Here is a 20,729-nt window from a genome sequence, read left to right as displayed (position 1 = left end):
GGTGGTTGCCAGGGGCTGGGGGAGGAAAAAGAGGAATTAAGTGTTGAATAGTGACAGAGTTTCAATTTGGGAAGATGAGAAAGTTCTAGAGATGGACAGTGGTGACGGTTGCACAACAACGTGAATGTACTTTATGTCACTGAATTGTATACCTAAAAATGGTTAAAATGGTAAATTTTATGTTATGTATGTTTTACCACAATTAAAAAAAAATTACCGTTCACTCACTTGATCCTCCCTCCAAGCCTTTCCTTACGCATTTTCCTCCACCTAGGATGCCCTTCTCTCTCTCCCTTCCCCATCTGTCCAAATATTATCCACTCTAAGGGACTCAGCTCCCCTCCTCCAGGAAGCCCACCCTCACCCTCCCTTCTCCCTGGACTACCTACAGTATAATCTCACTGTAACCCACAATGTAACCCTGCTTCCTCGGGGCTCCCTCTTCCTGCGAGCTCCTAGAAGCAGGGATGTTGTCTCCTCCTCCCCAGGGGTCTCCCCTCACCCCACCCGCCCACCTCAGGCTGCCTAGCACCAGGCACTTACCTTCATGCTGGCCACCGCCAATGTGTTCTTTAGCCGGTACTTCCCATCCTTCTGGGGATAAGTGTACAGGAGCACATCGCTCATCTGGGGAGATGGAAACCCGTCAGACGTGTCTCGGCACCAGAAGGCTGCGCTGGGCTTCTGTCCTATAGGATCACTGAGCACTGGGTGCAGAGCATCGTGCATTCCCCAGGGACCTCCACAGGAGAGCAAAACCACTCTGGGCTCAAACGTGAACCCCTTCCCCACAATCCCACTCTTAGGTGGACACTCAAGAAGAATAAATGCAGATGCTCACAAAAACTCAAGCAGAGGAATATTCATAGAGGCTTTATTCCTAAGAGCCAAAAAGTGCAAAGAACCCAAATGTCTGTCAACAGGTGTACAGATAAACACACTGCTGTACGTCCACACTGTGGAATACCACACAGCAACCAAACGGAATGAACCCATGACACACACGATGACGTGAATGAATCTTAAAACCACGCTGAGTGAAAGAAGCCAGACACAGAGGAGGACACGCCGCTTAATAACCTTTATACAAAGCTCTAGCACAGGCAAAACTAATCAGTAGTGATCAGGCCAGTGGTTGCCTGGGGCAGAGGTGGGGAAAGTGACTGCTAAGGGCACAGGGGAACTTTCTGGGGGGCTGGAAACGTTCTGTATCTTGACCCAGGTGGTGGTTCATGACGATATACATCTGTCAACACGCACTGACATGTATGCTAAGATTGGTGCAGTTTACGTAAATTAAGCCTTGATCAGGTATAGTTAAGGATGGGAGGGAAGGAGGCAGGGAGGAAGGAAGCTCCTTGAGGATAAGGAGGTGGTGGGTCCTGTTCACAGCTATACCTCCAGTGACATAGTAGATGCTCAATTAATATTTGTTGACTGAACAACTGAAGCTCCCTGCCCCCATGCAGGGCAGATAGGAAGAAACGTAATGAAAGCTACTTCACCTCCTGTGCTCAAATGTCACCTCTTATGGAAGTCTCCCTCCGTGGTGTTTCTGTTTGGCTAAAACGTTTCAAGTTTAAAAGACGACGCTGCGCCCTGGGTGGTACAGTGGGCTGTCAATCCTGACCCTGCTCTGCAGCAGCTGTGTGACTACGCACAAGCTGTTTCCCTCTCTAGGCCTCAGCTTCCTCACCTGTGAAGTGGGGGCCATCTCTGCCCCTACCTCATATGGATGCTGAGAGAAAAAGGCCCTCTTTTCGCGTGAGGGTTCTCACGCGTGAACCCTCTACGCGTGGGAGCCAACAAAAACTAGGGGTGTTGTGAGGACTGACCAGGACAAGGCATCTGCGGGTCTGAAACAGAGCGAGAACTCAGGGTTAACGCCTCCTCTCTCTGTCAGCAGACAGAGTCGGCTGAGGGAACAGAATGGATGAGTTTTCCCGCCACCAGCTCCTCTTGGGACCCCAACATCCCAGCTAGAGCAGGGTGGGAGACCTGGCACGCTGAGCTGCTGTGCTCTGTCTGGGCCTCGCTGTCTCTAACTGGAGTTGGAGAAGACAAGAGGCCAGCAAACGTTTTCGGGCTAGAGAGCAGAAACTAAGTCTTTGTGGGCCGTATGGTCTCTGTCGCAGCTACTCAGCTGAGGTGTTGTAGCCCCAAAGCAGCCCGAGACAATCCATAAACAAATGTGTGAGACTGTGTGCCAACAGACCTGTACTAACAAGCACAGGCGGCAGGCTGACCCTGGGTGAGGGGAGCCTTCTAAGCCCCTTTCAGCTCTGCCCTGCTGATGAGGACAAGGGCCGCCGTCCACTGGACGCTCACGCTGTGCCAGTAAGCCCCTGACAGGAATGATCTCAAATCAGGCCCCCAACAATCCCATCAGGCAGGCGTTATCATCATCAGCCCCATCTCGCAGAGACAGTGAGGCACAGAGAGGCTAGCCAACCTGCCCAAGGTCCCAAAGCTCACAGGCAGCAGGGCCAGGGTGGTGAGTAAATAAGTGTGCCTCTAGTGTGCTCAGGTGTGGGGTGGTGCGGGTGGCCACAGTGGGGCCGGGCCCTAGCTGGGGACAATGACCAAACCCCAGCACAGAGCCTTGCTCCTGAGCCCGCCCACCCTGGGGAACCAACCTGCGCCACTCACCAGAGCAGTCCCAGCCTTTTTGTGGCTGCCCTTCAAGCACCTGCTGCCATGGCAACTGCTGTTAGCACCCTGAGGTTTTATGAGCAGTTGAGGACCAGGCTGCCTCCTAATTGCCCGTGGTTCTCCTCTCCCCTTCACAGCGCGTGTTCACAGCCCCGGTGTGCAGGAAGGAAGAGGAATTCTTCATGGAGGAGCATGGGGCAATTTCTTACGATAATGAGCCTCCAGTGGGCAGCCCCCGCACTGCTTGGAGCCACGGCAGGAACCGCTCCACAGCATCACTGAACCTCCTGCGCAGTGGGGAGTGGATGCCCGGACTCTGTTCTGCAGCTAACATTATGTTATGAAACGGGCACCTTATGAGGAAGAAAAATTCTTAAATGTGTTCGCCATGGTGCCCCTGCCTCAGGAACCGGTTTGTCCATCCTCCTCTCATCTATCCCTCCAGTGGCTATTTACTAACAGCTGCTCAGTGGAAGGCCCTGTACTGAGAGGAGAGAGAGAGAGGAGAGGGGACCCAGGTCCAGGCCCTGGGGAGCTTGTGGTCTAATAATCACAGTGGAATCGGAGAGACCCAGGCTTATCATCACGCTTGAGAGCGAGAGGCTACGATGAGGGGCCATACTACATGCTGGAGGGAGCGTGGGGAGGGCAAGGGGGAAAGACAAGTGGAGGGAGGGGGAGAAGGCAGGGAAAAGGTAGAGGAGGAGGGAGGCTTCCATAAGAGGTGACATCTGAGCACTGCTTGAAGGGTGCGGAGGGGTTTGCAGGGCAGAGAAGGGTGGTTCTCAAAAAGCCCTGTGCTGGGGAGAAGAGTTGAGGACAGATGAGGCAAGAGGCTGGGTGAGGACAGACTGGGGAAGATCATGATGCTGTGTCTTTGCCTGGCATTCAAGGTCCCTGTGAGAGGCACAAGGACAAGCGGGGCACGGCCGGGGGGGTGGCCAGGTGGGGAACGGCTGGGGGACCAAGAAGCAGCTCCCTCTGCTCCAGCCGCTGTACACGTCCCCTCATTTACAGGAGGGACTACCACCCCCACTACAAAGAGCAGGGCCCTGAGGCTCAGATGGCACATGCCATGGGGCTCACAGCCAGTGTCAGAGCTGGGATACGAATCCAGTCTGTCTGTCCCCAAAGCCTGTGTTCCCATTGCCATCCGGGATGACCTCCCATTTTCATCCTGGAGAAGAAAGGACTCGGGGGACCCAGTTGTGGGTTCCAACTCTCTGCAGGGCTGTCCTGGGGCAAAGGGAGCTGATAATTTTGTAGCTCTAGGCAGAGGGAGGACCTGTGTCCCATGGGGCAACTCTCAGAGGGAAGGGAGGAAACTGTCATCAAACAGGCTGCTTCTATGTGCTGAGCATGTTAAATCCCCTCGTTTAATTCCCCAAACCATCCAGTATTTCCACTTTCCTGGTGGAAACCCGGCTTGGACACGTCTGTGAGTTGTCTAAGGTTTTGGAGAGGCCAAGTGTCGGATCCAGATCTAACCAGCTCAGTCTGGTTCATTACCACATAGATGTCCCTAAATCCAAGGCTCCCTAAATCCAATCTTCTCAACAGAAAGAGTCTGCAAATATTTAGACTCTAACTGACATGGAACAAGGACGGCTTCCCCCACTGGACTCCAAGATCCATGACAGGGCAGGAGCCATATCTCCACATCCAGTACAGACGCTGGCACCCAGAGGGAGATAGGTCAGTTGCTGAAGAATGAAAGAATGTTACAGCAGACAGTAAAAAACTAGAGAAAGGGACTCAAGCATCTGGAGGGGCTTTAAGATCCTTTTGAGAACTGAAATCTGAACCATCCACTGCTTGGCTCTCAGATCCCTTTCAAAGTGCCCCCTGGGGATCAATCTCTTGCCTGTAGCCAAATCTCCTCCTGCACTAAGGCACCAACCTTCCAGGGTGAAGGGTTCTCACGGGAGGTAACAGTGGGCTGTGAGGAGAGAGGAGAGACTCTGAACTTGGTTCACCTTGTGCTCTATGCAGGGTGGAGTGACCCACTGAGGCCAGGCCAAGGCCTCTGGACACAAGCCATGGAGGCTCAGCAAACCCGACAGGCAGCCACAGCCCGTACTTTCTGGCCAGGCCCAGGATTTCTCAGTACATTAGCTCTCTTTCCATATCAGCCCTCAAGTGGCCCCACTACGAGCAGAGTCTATTCGGGGCACGGCATAGACCCGACTCACAAGTGGAAGGGCCCGCCCGCAGCCAAAGATTTCATGAGACTCACAGAGGTCCTCCAAACACCGTGCCTCTCACACCTCTATCCTTTGCTTATGCCGTTCCTGCTCCTGAAACATCCTTCCTTCCTCCATCTGACAGACTCCTATCCTTCCTTCCGGGTGTAACTCTGGTATCATTTTCTCCAGGAAACACAAAAAAAAATTAGCCCAGTGTGTAGCACCAGTAAACACTCAATAAACGTTAGCTGCCACTGCTGCTGTTGTCATCTTCTGATTCCCCGACTCACCCTGATCCTTCTCTCTGCTTCCACGGCCCCCTGAGAGTCCATCCACATCTCTCTCACAACTCGGTATTTACAACCAACGCTCAGATCGAAGGTAGAGCGTGTGGCTTCCTCCCCTGTTTCCAGTGCCCAGCACACAGGCGACGCTCGGTAAAAGTCTGAAACAGACAGAGTTCTTGGACACCTGCTCAGAGCCTAGTGACTACCACTTTACGCGCAATTCTAACAAAGTGTAAGGAGGCTGTTGGGGCAGCCACGACTGAGAGTGACAAGAAGTGAAGGAGCAGACGGAAAAATTATGCCCTGCAAACAGGAGAATGCAAAAGGCAAAACAACTCGGGGGTCGCAGGATGGGGGCAAAGAGCTGCTTGGAGCTCCACAGCCAGTGACGTCAATGTTACTACACTACAGCCACCGACAGTGACGTCACTATACCACAGCCACCGACGGTGACGTCACTAGACCGCAGCCACCGACGGTGATGTCACTAGACCGCAGCCACCGACGGTGACGTCACTAGACCGCAGCCACCGATGGTGACGTCACTACACCGCAGCCACCGATGGTGACGTCACTACACCACAAACCTGACGGTGACGTCACTACACCACAGGCCTGACAGTGACGTTACTACACCACAGCCACTGATGGTGACATTACTACACCCCAGACACTGACAGCGATGTGACTATACCACAGGCCTGACAGTGACGTTACTACACCACAGCCACTGACAGTGACATCACTACACCCCAGGTGTGACGGTGACGTCACTATACCACAGCCACCAACAGCAAGGTTATTACACCCCAGCCACTGACGGTGATGTTACTACACCACAGGCTTGGACATGCCCTGGAATTCCAGACTATGGCTATAAATCATCAAAAATGTACAGTAGGGCCAGCCCCGGGGGCCTAGTGGTAAAGTTTGGCATGGCCTAGGTTTGGTCCCGGGTGCAGACCTACACCACTTGTCTGTCAGTGGCCATGCTGTGGCAGTGGCTCACGTACAAAAACAAGAAGATTGGCAGCAGATATTATCTCAGGGTGAATATTCCTCAGCAAAAAAAAAAAAAAAAAAAATGTACATTATATTCCACCCTGTGCACAGTGGCGAAAGTGCTGGACTGGGCCTACAACTCTGGATCCTTTCTGGGCCTCTGCCACCAACCTGCCGGGAGATCTGGCCCAGTCAGCGCTCCTTACTGGATCTCAGGTTTCTCATGCATTAGGTAAGGCGGTTGAACAGTTATTCCCAGTTTAAGAACTTCCCAGTTTTAGGATGTTTAAGATGGGGACATGGGTAATGAAATCGTGGCAACGTTCCATTGAAAGTCATTCAAACAGTAAATGAGGGATAGTTGTGGTTCCCAAGGTGAAGCTTTCTGCCTTCTGGAAAGCTCAGCTGTACAGACCGGTCCTCATCACAGAGATTCAGCTCTGCTCTAGTCTCCCCCTCGCCTGCCAGCTCTCCTGGAATACCGGCCCCAGACACTTTCACAGAACTCGCCAGTCCCGGGGCTTGGTCTGGGGGCCAGGTACTTACCAGAAACAGGTGCCGGGGGCGTCTGTTCTTCCCCGTTACTTTCATCAGGGTCCCTTCCTTCAGAAACTCCTGTGGGGAGAGAAGTGGACCTCAGTGGTCAGGCTGATGCCCCCTACTGTCCTAGAGAAGGGTGGAGGGAGGCCTTTGAGTGGGGAACTTAAATTATGATGCCTCTAAAGTACCAGGGAGCAGCTCATGGGTGAATTCCCAGCTTAAGAGAGATGCTCCGTGTTTGCCAGAGCAGCTCTGGAGACAGGCATCTCGGCCTCTCAGGAGCGCGCTCCACCTTGACTTACACCAAGCCCAGACACTGTTCCGGCCAGACTAGTCCAAACAATGACTCTCTCCCTGGTTTGCTGCCATGAGCAGTCCCTTCAGAACAGAGCCTCTGAAGGTTTGCTAAAACAGCCGAAGACCCGTGAACACTTGCTACAGCCCCCTTAATTCTGGAGGACACGAACAGATGTTTAACAGATATTTACCAAACTGATAATTCTGGACAAAACACAGTGTGATTTTACAGAATCTCAGACCAGTGACATCTCTGCCAATTTTGAGTAAAATCTCCTGAGCACAATCTCTCATTGCTTTCTCTCTTGTCCTTCATGGACTGTAACAGATAATGAACACATTTTTGACTATTTTTGACCTGAGTTTTATGTTTCCATTTGGAAGCTTAAAAGTAGGTAAATTTGTCCCTTGAAAAATGTTATTTTTAAGATGCTTTGTTGGGGCTCTTGAGAGATGGTTTTCCTGATTTCTCAGTGATGCTGGACTAGACTAAAAATACTTGGTGTCTTTTCTTCTCAGAGTTAGAACCACGGGAACACTGAACCCAACTGGCACTGCTTCTTTAAAGGTCCTGAGAGCAGAAAACCCCAGGGAGGCAGCCCGTGGGCCCTGTGAGCCCAGTGGAGCCCACGCCCTGCCCTCCCTCCCTCTGTGGGTAAACAGCACCTGCAGCCAGGCCTGTCTGGGGCCAGCCCAGCTGAACAATGGGCTTATCAGAGCCTCACCCTCCTGCCTACCAGGCCGCCCTCTGCCCCTGCCTGCAGCAACGGGGGCACTCACCCTTCCTGGCTGGAGGAGATCCCCTTGGCCCCAAACGCTGTGCTCAATGTGGACCAGCTTCTGCAGGTTTTCCTGTGGGCAGGAGCAGGGTGAGGGAGAGACGGTCAAGGCTCCTTAAAGGGGTCCTATCTTCTCTGTAAGGGGTGGCATTTCTTCTGCTTCAGAGGAGGAAAATGGAGCCCAGAAAGTCCTTGCCCAAAATCTGACCTTCTGTCAGTGGCAGGACTGGGACCTGAGCCTAGGTCTGCAGGATGCCAAGTGTGTGGACTGCCCATAATCAGGCTAGTCCCTCTGGGCCTGGGGTCTGAGCCCACTCTCTTTCTGCGTGCCATGGGGATGGTCACTTGGCCTCACTGTGCCATCTGATACCCCTGTTTGTCTCTGGGCCACCACTCCCACTCTAAGCCTGTATCCCCCATGAGGCCTGGAGCACCCCGACTTCAGTAACCCAGAGGTGACAGATTCCCAAGGCCAGAATGTCTCTCTGGACTTCTAGCCCAGGGTGGGGCCTCTAGGGGAGAGTAACCAAGAAAATGCACCACTTCGGGAGGAAACAGGTCCCCGCTCCTCGATGTAAAGTAAGTGTGCCTGGGAGCTCCTTGTCGGGCCCTCACTGGGTTACCCACAATAGGTAAGCCTCTCCCTCCTCTGCACGGCATCCTATAATATTAGAAATAACAAGCACCCAACCCATGGGGCAAGTGCCCCCAGAACCGTATACAGTGTCAGGTTCTAAGGTCACCTATTAAGGTGAAAATCGTCTACAGAAATCGCTTTGAAAAGGCCTCTACACTGTCCATAGTTTTGAGCATAAAAGCCTACACATTAGAAATGTATAATAGTCATTCCATTTCTGCTTATGATGTAGAAAGCTGCAAAAGAACAATGCCCCTACCCTAACAGTGAGAAAAACACCAGATCATCTACAAAATCATAACTCCCCTTATACCTACTGGAGAGCTGAGGTCACACAGCAACCAACTGAACTGAATCCCGAAGACTGACAAGCCCCCCACAGAGATACAAGACGGACCTGTTGCACCTTTGGCAACACACACAGGAAGAGGTGGTCAGCACAGGGGTGGGTAAGAAGAAAGCAGCTAAAATGTTAATGGATTCTTAAAGGTCAAGTAGGGGCTGGTGGGACGGCTTACAATAAAAGAAGCCCCAGACACAAGGGACATCTGCCATCACTTGCAAGCTTTCTTCCACGAGTTTCTGCCAGGTGCTCACAAGGAAGACTGGGGGTGGGGCAGGGGGCCAGAAAGAGCATCCCCTTCGTGGTGAAGATGTTCAGACTGCCACTGGTCGAGGGGGTGCCTGGCACAAAACCCTGCCCCCTTCCTCAGGCGCCTCTCCCATAAAAAAATCTTCAGCTACTGGGGGAGGCCAGGAAACCCTCCCACTCCCTGAGTCCAGGCGAAGATCCACCCACTGCTTCTGGGGAAAGGCAGAAGCAGAAGCTGTCTGCCCCCAGGAGAGGGGCAGGTGTAACTCCTCAGGCCCAGGACTGTGTACCAACACAGAACAGAAACCTGTCCAAGACCTGCCACAGACACAAGGCAGAGTTTGGCTGCCACGCAAGGGGTGGGGTGGGGAGGGGCAGGAATGCTGAGAGATCCCGGCTCATGGGCCCTGCTTAAGACTGAGGCTTGTCCAGGAGAGCTCAGACTTATGAGCCTAGCACTGAGTAACAGGAAACAGGAGTCTACCTCCGAGAAGGGGCAAGAACATGGACAGAGATCCCTTCTGTGGGGCAGGGATGGCTGAAAGCTGAGGGTGGGGCAGAAATACGGGAAAAACTCTTTGGCACTGCAGGCCCACAAACAGCACAGACAGGTAATGGCAGCCCCCTTCTGGGGGAGCATGAAGACTGTGGGGCACTGAAGGTGACGACAGTGACAACAAAGCCCAAACCCAGCTCAACTACTGACTGGAGTGACTCATCTCCCACCCTGCCCCCACAAATGGCATGACGAAAAAGAGGGAGTAGATACTATTTCCCTCAGTCTCTATAGTTCTTCTACACATAATGTCTGGCATTCAATCAAACATTATGAGAAACATACACACACAAAAACAAGAAAAAACCCCAACTCATTTTTAAGAGATAAAGCATTCAACAAATCCAGAATGAAAGGTGACACAGATGTTGGAACCATCAGACAGGGACTTTAGAGTAACTATGATCAATATGTTAAAGATCAATATGTTAAAGAAGCTAGTGGAAAAGGTGGACAGCATGCATGAACAGATGGGGAATTTCAGCAGAGATGGAAACTATATGAGAGAGTGAAATGGAAGTGCTAAAAATAAAATATATGATATCAGAAATGAAGAATTCTTCTGACAGGCCTAGCAGCAAATTTAACACAGCTGAGGAAAGAATTCATGAACTTGGAGATAGGTAAATAGACATTATCCAAACGGAAACACAAAGAGAGAAAAAGAGTGTGGGGGAGGAAGGGAAGAAGAGAGCATCCAAGAGAATTTTCCAAAATTAATGAATGACAACAAAGCACAGATCCAGGAAGCTTGAGAATCACAACAGGATAAACACCACCCCCCGCAACACACGTTTTTAGACATCATAGTCAAACTTCTAAAAGTCAAATGTAAAGAGAAGATCTTGAAGGCAGCAAGAAAAAAAGGGACTCAAACATTACAGCAGATTTCTTATCAGAAACTATGCATGATGTAAGACAGTGGAGTGGCATCTTGAAAGCACTAAAAGAAAAAATTGGTCAACCCAGATTTCTATACCCAGGAAAAACATCTTTCAAAAATGAAGGTAAATTGACCAATTAAGTAAATGTATGATGGATGGTGGGAGCCAGGTTTCTCACTGTTGGAGTGGAAATTTACAGATAACCAGGGGAAGAGGCTGGAATGATCCATGTGGTAATGATTAGAACTGGAGACATAAGAACTCATGTTTAGCTTAATAAAGATACAGATGGTTATGTATAGAAAATTTATAGATATGAATATATACACATATATTTCTTTGTTCTGTCAGCTAAGATGACCTACAAGAAATGGTACCCCAGTAGCAATGAGCATACCTAGCACCCAGATCTTGATTTCTGATACCATTATCCAATTAAAGGAACCAGGGCTCCTTGGAGAAATCACATTCTAAAACTGGGGCAGGAAATACAAGACAAGCCTGGAGCATCTTGTAGTGCCAGAAAGTAAGGAAGTGTTCAAAAAACAAACAAATAAAAAACACCCACACCTGTATTAATGAGGATATGTGAAAGGGGTAGAGGAGCCAAATAAAAGGGCTCCCAATGGCCAATGCTGAAACAATTTGAGAAATAAAATAAATAAAGCAGTATGGGATTATACCCCAAAGCATAAAAACAATCCATGAATCTTGATATAAATGATTTATCTATTTATAATAAGTGAATCATTAATAAATGAGGGAAAAGAGACAAATCTCCCATGCAGAATTCCAAATACTTTAGGTAGATACTCTGCCCTCAAGGAGAGGGAGCATAACTCCCCACTCCTTAAGTATGGGCTGTGCATAGTGACTTTATTCCAGAGTATGGACAGTGTGTGTGCAACTTTACTGTGGAGAAACCTGACAAGCACTGCCTCAGCCAGGTGATCAAGGTCAACATCAACAGTTACAAACCATGTTGCTAGTATGTACCCTTCATATGTGGTACTTCACTTCTGTGATCTTCTTCCCCCCCAATCATAAACCCAGTCTAATCATGAGAAAATTCCAACAGAGGGCCATCCTACAATATACCTGGCCAGCATTCCTCAAAATTGTCAAGGTCATCAAAAATAAGAAAAGTTTTTGGCCTGGTGCTTAAGAAGGCTTGAGTTCAAATCAGGCTCTCATCTTGAGAGCTGAGTGATCTTGGGCAAAACAACTCATCTCTCCAGGCCTCAGTTTCCTTACTTGCAAAACTGGGCTGATATTACTTCCCTTGAGGATTAGAGGAGATCGTCCGGCACAGCCCAGTACTCAACAGGGGCAGCTATTATCATGATGGGTAAGGATGCTACATGGGAATCTACTACAGCCTTTCCCAAAAAGTTGATGAGAATGACTTTTCCCACTTTCCAGACTTTTCCCATCCTGTCTTCTGGACTGCTCCCATTTACTCCCTGTCCTCCATCAAAATGTGAGGCTAGCAGGAGGGAGGGGTTCCTGGGTCTCAGCTCTTAGAGTCATGCTTCATGAAGCTTCTCTGGTCACCTAACAGTTTTCTGTTAACAGGCTGCTCTGACAATGGATTTACCATTTGGCTTGGCTGTCAGTACTTTATCCCAATGAGCTTAATGGTGGTGTTTCAGACCAGATGTCAGGTAGGTATATGGGCACCATTTTGAATCAGTGGGTTAGTGGGATCTGGTTCTTCCTGGAAATCATCTCTCTCGCTTAGCTATCTTTGTGAGGAGTTGTGGCAATGGTGTGATGTGAGCATAAACCCCAAGTGAACGCTGCTGCCTCCAGGAAGCCTTCTGTAGTCCTCACAGTAAGTACTTTCCATATTCTACTGAAGGCAATATGGAGGCATGGAAGGCTGTGCAAAAAGGGGGAATGGCACCATTGGACATATTTTAATAGGATCACTCTGGCTGCCAGATGGAGAACGGAATGGCAGGGTCAGGAGGTGATGAAGCCTGAGCTGGCCATGGGGAGGGAGAGGTGGAGCCCCAGCTCGTCCTTCAGGGACACTCACAGCCACTGAGCTCTGCCTCAGGGTCGGCTTTACCTGAACTCGCCCATCCACGGCCCAGGCAGAGTTCTAGCTGGATCCAAGCAAGCATGGGGTGGGGGCCGCTAGTCCAGAGCAGGCCCGGTGCAGCTGTCCACAGGCAGCTGGAGAGACCATGGCCAGCCTGTGCTTCCCGGCACAGCATCCAGCCTCGGCCTTGGAGAAGACCAGGAGGGCGTCTGGCTGTTGGTGACTCCAGTTCCTCCTACAGAGGGAGCTGTGCGCACAAGCTCACCCGTAGGCGGGAAGACACAGCCTTTCTTGACCTCGTTTTTCTTTTAGGAAGCAGAGGCATCCCTGGCTAAAGGGAGGTGTGGAGAACCCAGCCCATCTGCTGCTGTGTCACTATGGGGCCCTGGACTCCAGAGCACCTCTGTTTTTTGGTTGCATTGAGGGAAATTTCACTGTATGTGTAAGATGCCAAAATGAAAAAGAGCTCATGGACAGCAGAGAGGGAGGAGAGAGGACCAATAACAACGACATGTCTGACCCACCCTGATTTTCACACCCAACTGGGCTGGGCCTCCATCTTTAGCCCGCCCCCTCCACCAGCCACCCCGCCCTCTCTCCCCAGATTCTTGTCCTCCCTCACCTGCCCTGTTCCCACTCCCAGCTACTCTGGGTGACCCTCTGAACTCTAATATGCCCTATGCTTTCCCGTCTCCATGCCTTTGCCCAGGCCAGGCCCTCTTCCTGACACCTCTTCTCCCTCTGCCCTCGTGCCACATGCACAAGTCCTCCCTGTGGGGGCTCCTCCCATATCATCTCTTCTCACAACCCCACCTGGAAGGGACGTCCCCTTCTCTGAACCCTGTCGCGTTTTCTCTCTCCCTCGTGATGTTTATCACGGTGCTTTGTGTCCACATATTTACCGCTCCACTAAGCTGTGATTTCCTCAAGGACTGGGATTCATGTCTTCTCTCTGTATCTCCAGTCCCCAACACAAGACCTGACACACAGCAGGTGTCCAATAGACGTTATTTCCCTCCCCCCTCCCTTCTACCTGTGTATGACTCACTATAAGGATGCTCAGTGTGTCTGCCACAGCAAAGCTGAGCAACAGCTCAGACACATACCACCATCACTCCCATCTCTGCCTGTGCAAGACATCACTACCTGATCACTGAACTCTCCCACTGAGCTAGGACTCGGCCTCAGAATCATTCTCAACACAAAGCTCTAGCATATTTACAGCTTAATGGAGCAAAAAATACGTGGACACAAGCAACCATGGTAACCAATGGAATAGAGCTGTGAGGTGGGATGAAGTTGGCCAAACATGGCAGAAACCCAGTGAACCTCTGATCAGTGTCTAACAAACAGAGTCACACACAGAACCAGGCATGTGCTTAGAGCTCATGTATTCTCAGGGATGAGTGGTTCTCAAACTTTTGTGGGCGTAACATTTACCTGGGATGCTTGTTAAAAACACATATCTCTGGACCCTCCCCCCAGGAACTCCGACTGGGAAGATCTAAGGTGTGCCTAAGAATTTGTAGTTTACAGAGGACTCCAGGTGCTGATGCAGACTGTCTCAGACCACAGCTGGAGCATCACTTATCAGGTCTGGAGAAGTCTGTAGCCTCCCCTCATTGTTCGAATGGTGAACCAGAAGCCCAGAGAGGGACACACAGAACAGGCCACACAGCAAGTGTCAGGGTCAGAACCCAAGGCTCTCTGCAAGGTCCAACGAGACAGATGGTTGCCTGCAGCCTCCCCCAGAAGTGGAGTACCACAAGGCAGACCTGGGCAGGGTGGAGGGGCTCCTGGGACCTGCTCCCAAGGGAAGGGGCCCAGGGGCCAGACTTACCCCTTGCTCCATGCTGTCATTGGCGCGGTCTGTGACTTTGGAGATGAGGGTGAGTGCACCTGAGGGAAGCAGAGCAGAGAGCTGGGCCAACTGGGGAGGGCTAGTCTAGTGCCACTGTGCTCGCCTCTTCCCGGTCCACTGCCCCTCCCCCCGAGGTCACTGCAGCTGCAGGGCCTTGTATGTGGGTGGCAACAATTGTTCCCACGGGTGGGTCAGGTCATAGGCCCAATCCCAGCTTTGCCACCACTGCCTAAGTGACCTTCACAATGATCTGACCACTCTGTGCCTGAGTTCCCCTGGCTGGGAACTGAATATGTTAAAATGGGGACGGCCCCAGCAGGTCACATGCAGGGACAGCCACACAGAACTGGGAGGAGACAGGGAGACTGGGGTGAGTTTTTTAGACCCAGCACCGCCTCCTATCACCAAATTCTGGTCACCCCCTTCTCCTCCTCTGACTGAACATCAGCCCATCCCACGAAGTCCCCATGGTCAAGGGGGAGGAGGAATCATCTCAGAAGCCCTGGAGGCTTCATGTCCACTGCCCACCCAGCTGGCGGGCGGGGAGAGGGCCACGTCCTGGGTCTGGGAACTGGTGTAGAGCCCAGAGTTGCAGGACAGAGGCCAAAACAGGAAAGCATCCCCCTCCTTCTAGTTCACAGTGGACTTACCTTGTGTGTTATCATACTCAGTCGAGTCCGGGCAAAGGTTATTTAAATAGTCTGCAGGCAGAACAAGAGCCAGGAGTCAGTGTGACCTGGTGAGCCCCTCCCCTCCAGAGATGGAAGAAAAGTTCCGGAAGAAAGGGGTGTCCACTCTCTTTTCTGTTAGCCCCATCACACCACCACACTAGCACAAAATCAGACAGACCCCCAGGACCACCATCACTGCCACCACTGCTGGTCACTCACTCATTCAACAAATGTCTACTAAGTGTCTGCTGTGTGCCTGGCACTGTGCTATGCCTTCAGGATACAGACATGGATGAAGCAAAACCCTGCCTTCAAGAAGCACACAGTCTACTGGGGGAGACAGATGTGACTGTCAACCCAGGAGAGCATGATGTTAACCCTTAACACATTTGTACCCACCAGTCTCAACATGGGCTGGCCACTCCCCAGCTACCCCTCTCCATCTCACTCATTCCTCCTGGCAATGCTGGCATTCTTGCTGTGTCTTGAACATGCCAAGCTTGTTCCTACCCCAAGGCCTTTGCACTCACTATTCCCTCGACCTGGCACTCTCTTCTTCCAGATCTTCCTATGGCTCATTGCCTCCCTTCACTGAGATCTCCATTCAGTGTCACCTTCTTAGAGAGGTCTTCTCTGAGCACTGGAACTAATACAGAGCCCTGTTCCCCTCCATCCCCTAAACCTGCTTTGTTTTTCTTCAGAGCTCTTATTGCTGCATACGAGATATATATATATTTTGTTTTTTTGCTGAGGAAGATTCGTCCTGAGCTAACATCCGTTCCAATCTTCCTCTATTTGTATTTGGGTTGCTGCCATAGCATGGCTGATGAGTGGTGTAGCTCCACACCTGAGACCCAAACCTGCAAACCCGGGCCACCGAAGTGGAGCACATCAAACTCAACCACTATGCCACAGGGCTGGCCCCCTGCATACGATATTTTTAGTCCCTATTTGTGAGACTGTAGGCTCCATGGTGTCAGAGTTTGGCTGTTGAATCACTGCTCTGTTTCCACCATCTAGCACAGGGCCTGGTACATAGTCGATGCTCAGTAAATATTTTTTGAATTAGATGAATGAATTCTCTGCCCCCTGGCCCTAATGTATTTTTCTTACAGACTTGGTCGCCACCTGGAATTACATGCATATCTTGACGTGTGCGTGTCTGTCTCCCCTACTGGAACATTAGTTCTCCAGGCAGGGGGTCTTTGTCCATTCGGAAGGCAGCTGGGTACAAGGGTCTGGAGCTCAGGACAGAGGTGTGGGTGTTTCTGGCAGGTGGAAGGAGGGGAGGGGCTGACATTGCCCGGGTAGAGTTTGTAGACAGGGAAGTAAAGCAGACCTGGGACTGAGCCCTGAGAAATGCTGACACTGATGGGATAGCAGGGAAGAGAGGCCGTCAACAGAGACGAAGAGGAGCAGTCAGAGAGGTCGGAGGCAAGTGAGGAGAGAGTGTATCACAGAAGCCCTTTCGTCTCAGGGCTTCGAGAAGCAGGAAGCAGTCAGTGGCAAAGCCACAGAGAGGGCCAGCAGGTCCAGGCAGAAAAATGTGCACTGATCTGGCCACCAGGAGGGCTCTAGTGACAAGAGCAACTTTAGTGAAATGAGAAGATGCCTGCAGAGCCGGGAAGAAAACGCAGAACCACGCAGAACAGGGAAGGTATTGAGTTTTTGTTTTAGGACGGGAGAGGCTGAAGGAAGACACAGGAGGTAGCCCCTGGAGCGAGGTTTCCAGGTGGCAGCAGGGGGTCCAGAGCTCAGCTGGAGGAAAGGTGGTGGCAGGCTCCGGCATCTCTGGAGAGGCAGGAGGCGGGAACTGACAGCAATCCTCCCCCAGCCCTTCCAGTCAGGGGGGGAGGTTGTTCACACGCCCTGCCACTGTCACCCCCACCCCTCCGTAGGTGCCTCCCCTCCCGGCTCCGCCTCCGTGCACCCTGACCTCTCGTGGGGCCCACCTGTGAGGAGCACTTGGTACTGGAAGAGGCGCTGCACCACCCGCAGCAGCCGGTGCTTCACGTTCTGGCTGCCTCCTTGCAGACTCTGCTGCTCCCAAGAGAGGGAAGGACAAAACTCCATCAGAGACTCCGGCCTTAGGGCACCGGGCTCATGGCATCCCACACATGCTGTCCCACCCACACCTCTTCCCGGCCAAGCGGAGTTCTCCCCCATCTCCAAAACCAGGTTCCCCTCCTCCAGGAAGGCCCCCAGATTAGTGCCACCCCGCTGTGACAGTTCATTCCTTCAGGCTCACAGTCTGTGCTACACTCAGTAATACGTCTCTCCCCGCCCCTGCTTTGCACCTAGTGTTAGTAACAGAAAAAAGCTGCCCATTTTTCTGCCCAACAACTGGATCCCAAGTTGGTGGCCATCTGTTGGTCACTCCAATCACTAGGGCCCCAGCTGGCTTCTCGCTTTTCTACTGGGACAGGAGAATGGCCACTAAAACCCTCCCCATGGCTGGGGCTCACCAAGTTGTCATCAATCGCTCAACAGCGGATGTTCTGGATTCTGGGTTTTCCCCCATGCTGGGTCATGCTCTCCTTCCCCTGCTAGGTCTTTCCCTCTGCCCCCCAGCCTCAGACCCACCTAGAAGCCCCACTGATTTGCATTAAGCCATTTGATGCCCACCCCGACCCCTGCATCCTCAGAGCAAGTTCTCCGAGGACCAAAGGACCCACCTCAAATTCTCGGACGGCAGCTGCCAGCCGGGGGGAATGGAGGCAGTGCTCCCCGAGCAGACTCAGGGACCTGTCGAACTGCAGAATGTGGGCAGCATGGTGGTCAAACCCCTGTTCCCGGGCCAGGAAGACATCAGCCACCATCTGCTGGCCCTCCCTGCAGCCAAGGAGGGGGACAGGACAGCAAGAACTCAGCCTTGTGACCAGCACAGTGTTACAGCATGAGTATTGGAGTCACGTCCCTGGATGGGGATCCCAGCTCGACCCTCCCACACTCATTTTATTTTGGGCAAACGACCTAACACCTCTGGGTCTCGGCTTCCCCATCAGTCAAATGGAGACACCATTTCACGTGGTGGGGTTTTGGACCCCTCACCCCATCCTCCAACACAACAGAAGTGGGGGAAGAGTGTGGGGACAGCTCACCAGTGCAGCAGCCTCTCCCCCAGCTCCTCCAGGATCCCCTGGTGAAGGTCGTGGATGGCTGGGAGCTCACTCAGGCTGTGCCTCAGCTCTTCCCTGGCCAACGTGTCCTGGCCCTCTTGGTCCATCTCATCCAAGGCCCTCATGACAGCTCCGTGGAAATCCTGAAATTCCAAAAGGCCCATTACCCACAGGTTGCTGGGTCTGAGCACAAGACGTCCCTGGCTGTTTCGTCTGAGGCTTTTGAGCCCTGGCCTACACACAGACAGCACGGGGCATTAAGCCAGTGTCTGCAGACCCCAGCATCCTTACCTGTAAAACCCGGGTGATAACACGCACCTGGTGATCACAGGTAACCCATGCCCAAAGAGCCCCCCACAAAGGCAGGCACGGAGTAGGCCTTAAGCATGTCACTCCTCCCCTGCCTTGTGGGAATCTGGGTGCACGCCCTTCCCCTACAAGACGGGCGAGAAGCTGCGAATTCCTTCTCTGAGGAAATACAAAGCTCTTGGTTTACACAATTATCCCCCTTTGAAGAGGTTCATGTGCTGAGTTGTTTCAAAGCAAAGTCTAAAGAAATCACAGGTAGCCCCTCCATGGTGCAGCAAGCAGTCCTAGACATGGTGAAGACAGTGACTGTGTAAAAACAATCATGTCGTAGTGCTAAGAAATCAAGAAGAGATACAAACTGTTTTCCCACCCTAACAGAGGTGCATAAGAAATGAACAAAGGAGAAAGCTAAAAGGAAATGGACTAAATGTAAATATAGTGGCTATGTCGGGGGTATGGAATTAGGAAGGATCGTTTTTTTCTTATCTCTGTTTTCTAAAATTTCTGTATCATGATTAATTACTTTAAAAATTAAACCAAATTTAATAAACATTAAAATTATAAAGAACATAAGACTTCTTTCTTTAAACAAAAATATTTGATTTTCAAATACACCTGCTCTTGTATGAGGTCCAGCTCTATAGTTTTAAACACTGGGATATCCTGAAACTATCTGGAACTGTGGAGCAATGGACATCGAAAACATCAGAAGTCGTGTGGTCCAGCCCAAATCAGGAAGGTCAAATCACCTTTACAACATTCAGAAAGGATGATCACTCTGCCTTTTTGATTGCCTCCCTGACAGGGAACTCATTACTGGGCAAGACAGTTAATTCTATTGCTGAACAGTTTTCACTGCTAGAAAGGTCTCTTTACATAGAGATCTGAAAGGGAAAAGTGCCTGAGAGGATGGGCAGCCCTTCCTCCAGGAAGCCCTTCTGGTCTTCTCTCTCCCAGTAAAGGACTACAGGAGATGGGAGAGGGCCAGAGGTGACAGGAGACGAATAGGAAAAAGGGCAGGGAGGTGGGACAGGGACAGAGAGAGGGAAAGAGGGAAAAAGAAAAACGATCAAGGGATGGGTGGGGGAGAAGGCGGGAGAGAGAGAGACAGAGAACACAAGAGGCAGAGAAGAGAGAGAGGCTCCCGTGCCCTGCCCCCGGAACATCTGTACAGAGGCCGCCCACGCAGTCAGACAGGACAGCAGATGTGGAGGTTACAAAGGTCCCCACTTCCTGAACAGCTCATCCTGCCTGGCGCTTACCTCCTGTGGTTGCAACCTGCTCTGCCGGGATGCGGAGGATGGGGGAGGGGCCCACAGGACGAGCGGGAGCCCGCCTGCGGCCAGCCTCAGCAGCCCCCGTCTGGCACAACTGGAAGGTCTGCAGAGACCTCCAGCCCTTCACTAAGCTCAGAAACTCTCAGGGGCTGCATCTTGAACTAATGAACGGATTCTCTGCGCTGAGGCGTGTGTCCTCAAGTGCAGGCCACACGCTTCAGCTGGAATTAGAAACCAAATCTCATGGAACCTGGGCTACCAGAGCCTTTCCTGAAAGCACATTTTGGAGGGTAGAGAAAGTGAATTACAGGTGTGAGTGCAGCCAGGTGGGGCGGGCAGCTGGAGGGACGGTTCTTCTTCCCGCCCACAGCTGGCTCTGGGACACGGCGTCATTCTGAACCTCATGCGGAGGTTTCTCTCTGGCCTGGGGTGGGAGGATTCTCCTACTCTTTCCTGTGAGTCTCCATGTTTAGGAGCCAGCCCCCAGCCCTGCGGGGTCTTCTTAGCCCTGGCATCCCAGAGGGAGAAAGAAAACGTCCTGATAAGGACAATAATCTCTCTTGCTGGGGCAGCTGGTTGACAGGGGACCTTCAACGCACTCTGGCGTCAGCTCTGCTACACCGTAAGACTAGCGACTGGAGGCAAGCTGTCACCTGAGCCTTAGTTTCCTCATCTGTAAAAAGGGGACAGCAGTACCACAAGGCTGCTAAGAGGCTCATCCTGATGTTTAAAACTGGTTTGTAAACTGTAAAGTGCTATTCCCATGGCAGTTGTGACTATATTTTAGACATGACATCTTCAGAGCAGGACTACTTTTGTTTTGTTTCCTGCTGTTTCTCAAGTCCAGCAGAGTCTGTGGCGCACAGAAGTTTTATAATGCTTGCTGACTGACTGCAGGACCCTTATTTAACAGAAAAGGAGAGCGAGTCATGGGGGAGTCAAGACCAGAATCAAGTCACCCTGATGCCCGTCTAGACCCAGAGCCCCACAGAAAGGGGGAGCGAGGGAGACAGAGAAGGAGGGACAGGCAAAG

General features: G+C 51.6%; 1 protein-coding gene across 5 annotated transcripts in view; it reads right to left on the bottom strand.

The window, feature by feature from the left end:
- FGD5 (FYVE, RhoGEF and PH domain containing 5) overlaps positions 1-20,729 on the bottom strand; it is a 117,310-nt gene that overhangs the window by 15,637 nt on the left and 80,944 nt on the right. For 4 of the 5 annotated variants that reach the window (XR_009223453.1, XM_058565764.1, XM_058565772.1 and 1 more), the window contains exons 6-13: positions 18,093-18,253; positions 17,667-17,823; positions 16,944-17,031; positions 14,971-15,021; positions 14,300-14,358; positions 7,745-7,816; positions 6,674-6,742; positions 544-627 (exon numbers count right to left, since the gene is read on the bottom strand). Coding sequence is in view for 4 of the 5 variants with exons in the window: in XM_058565764.1 (XP_058421747.1) it covers positions 544-627; positions 6,674-6,742; positions 7,745-7,816; positions 14,300-14,358; positions 14,971-15,021; positions 16,944-17,031; positions 17,667-17,823; positions 18,093-18,253 (741 nt within the window). In the remaining variant the exon portion in view is untranslated. The remainder of the gene's footprint in view (positions 1-543; positions 628-6,673; positions 6,743-7,744; positions 7,817-14,299; positions 14,359-14,970; positions 15,022-16,943; positions 17,032-17,666; positions 17,824-18,092; positions 18,254-20,729) is intronic. The other variant, XM_058565755.1, reaches the window with a different exon arrangement.

The sequence above is a fragment of the Diceros bicornis genome, chromosome 2 (assembly GCF_020826845.1).
Source record: "Diceros bicornis minor isolate mBicDic1 chromosome 2, mDicBic1.mat.cur, whole genome shotgun sequence".
Taxonomy (NCBI): domain Eukaryota; kingdom Metazoa; phylum Chordata; class Mammalia; order Perissodactyla; family Rhinocerotidae; genus Diceros; species Diceros bicornis.
Note: the sequence above shows the minus strand (reverse complement) of the source record. Positions and strands in the feature narration are given on the sequence as shown.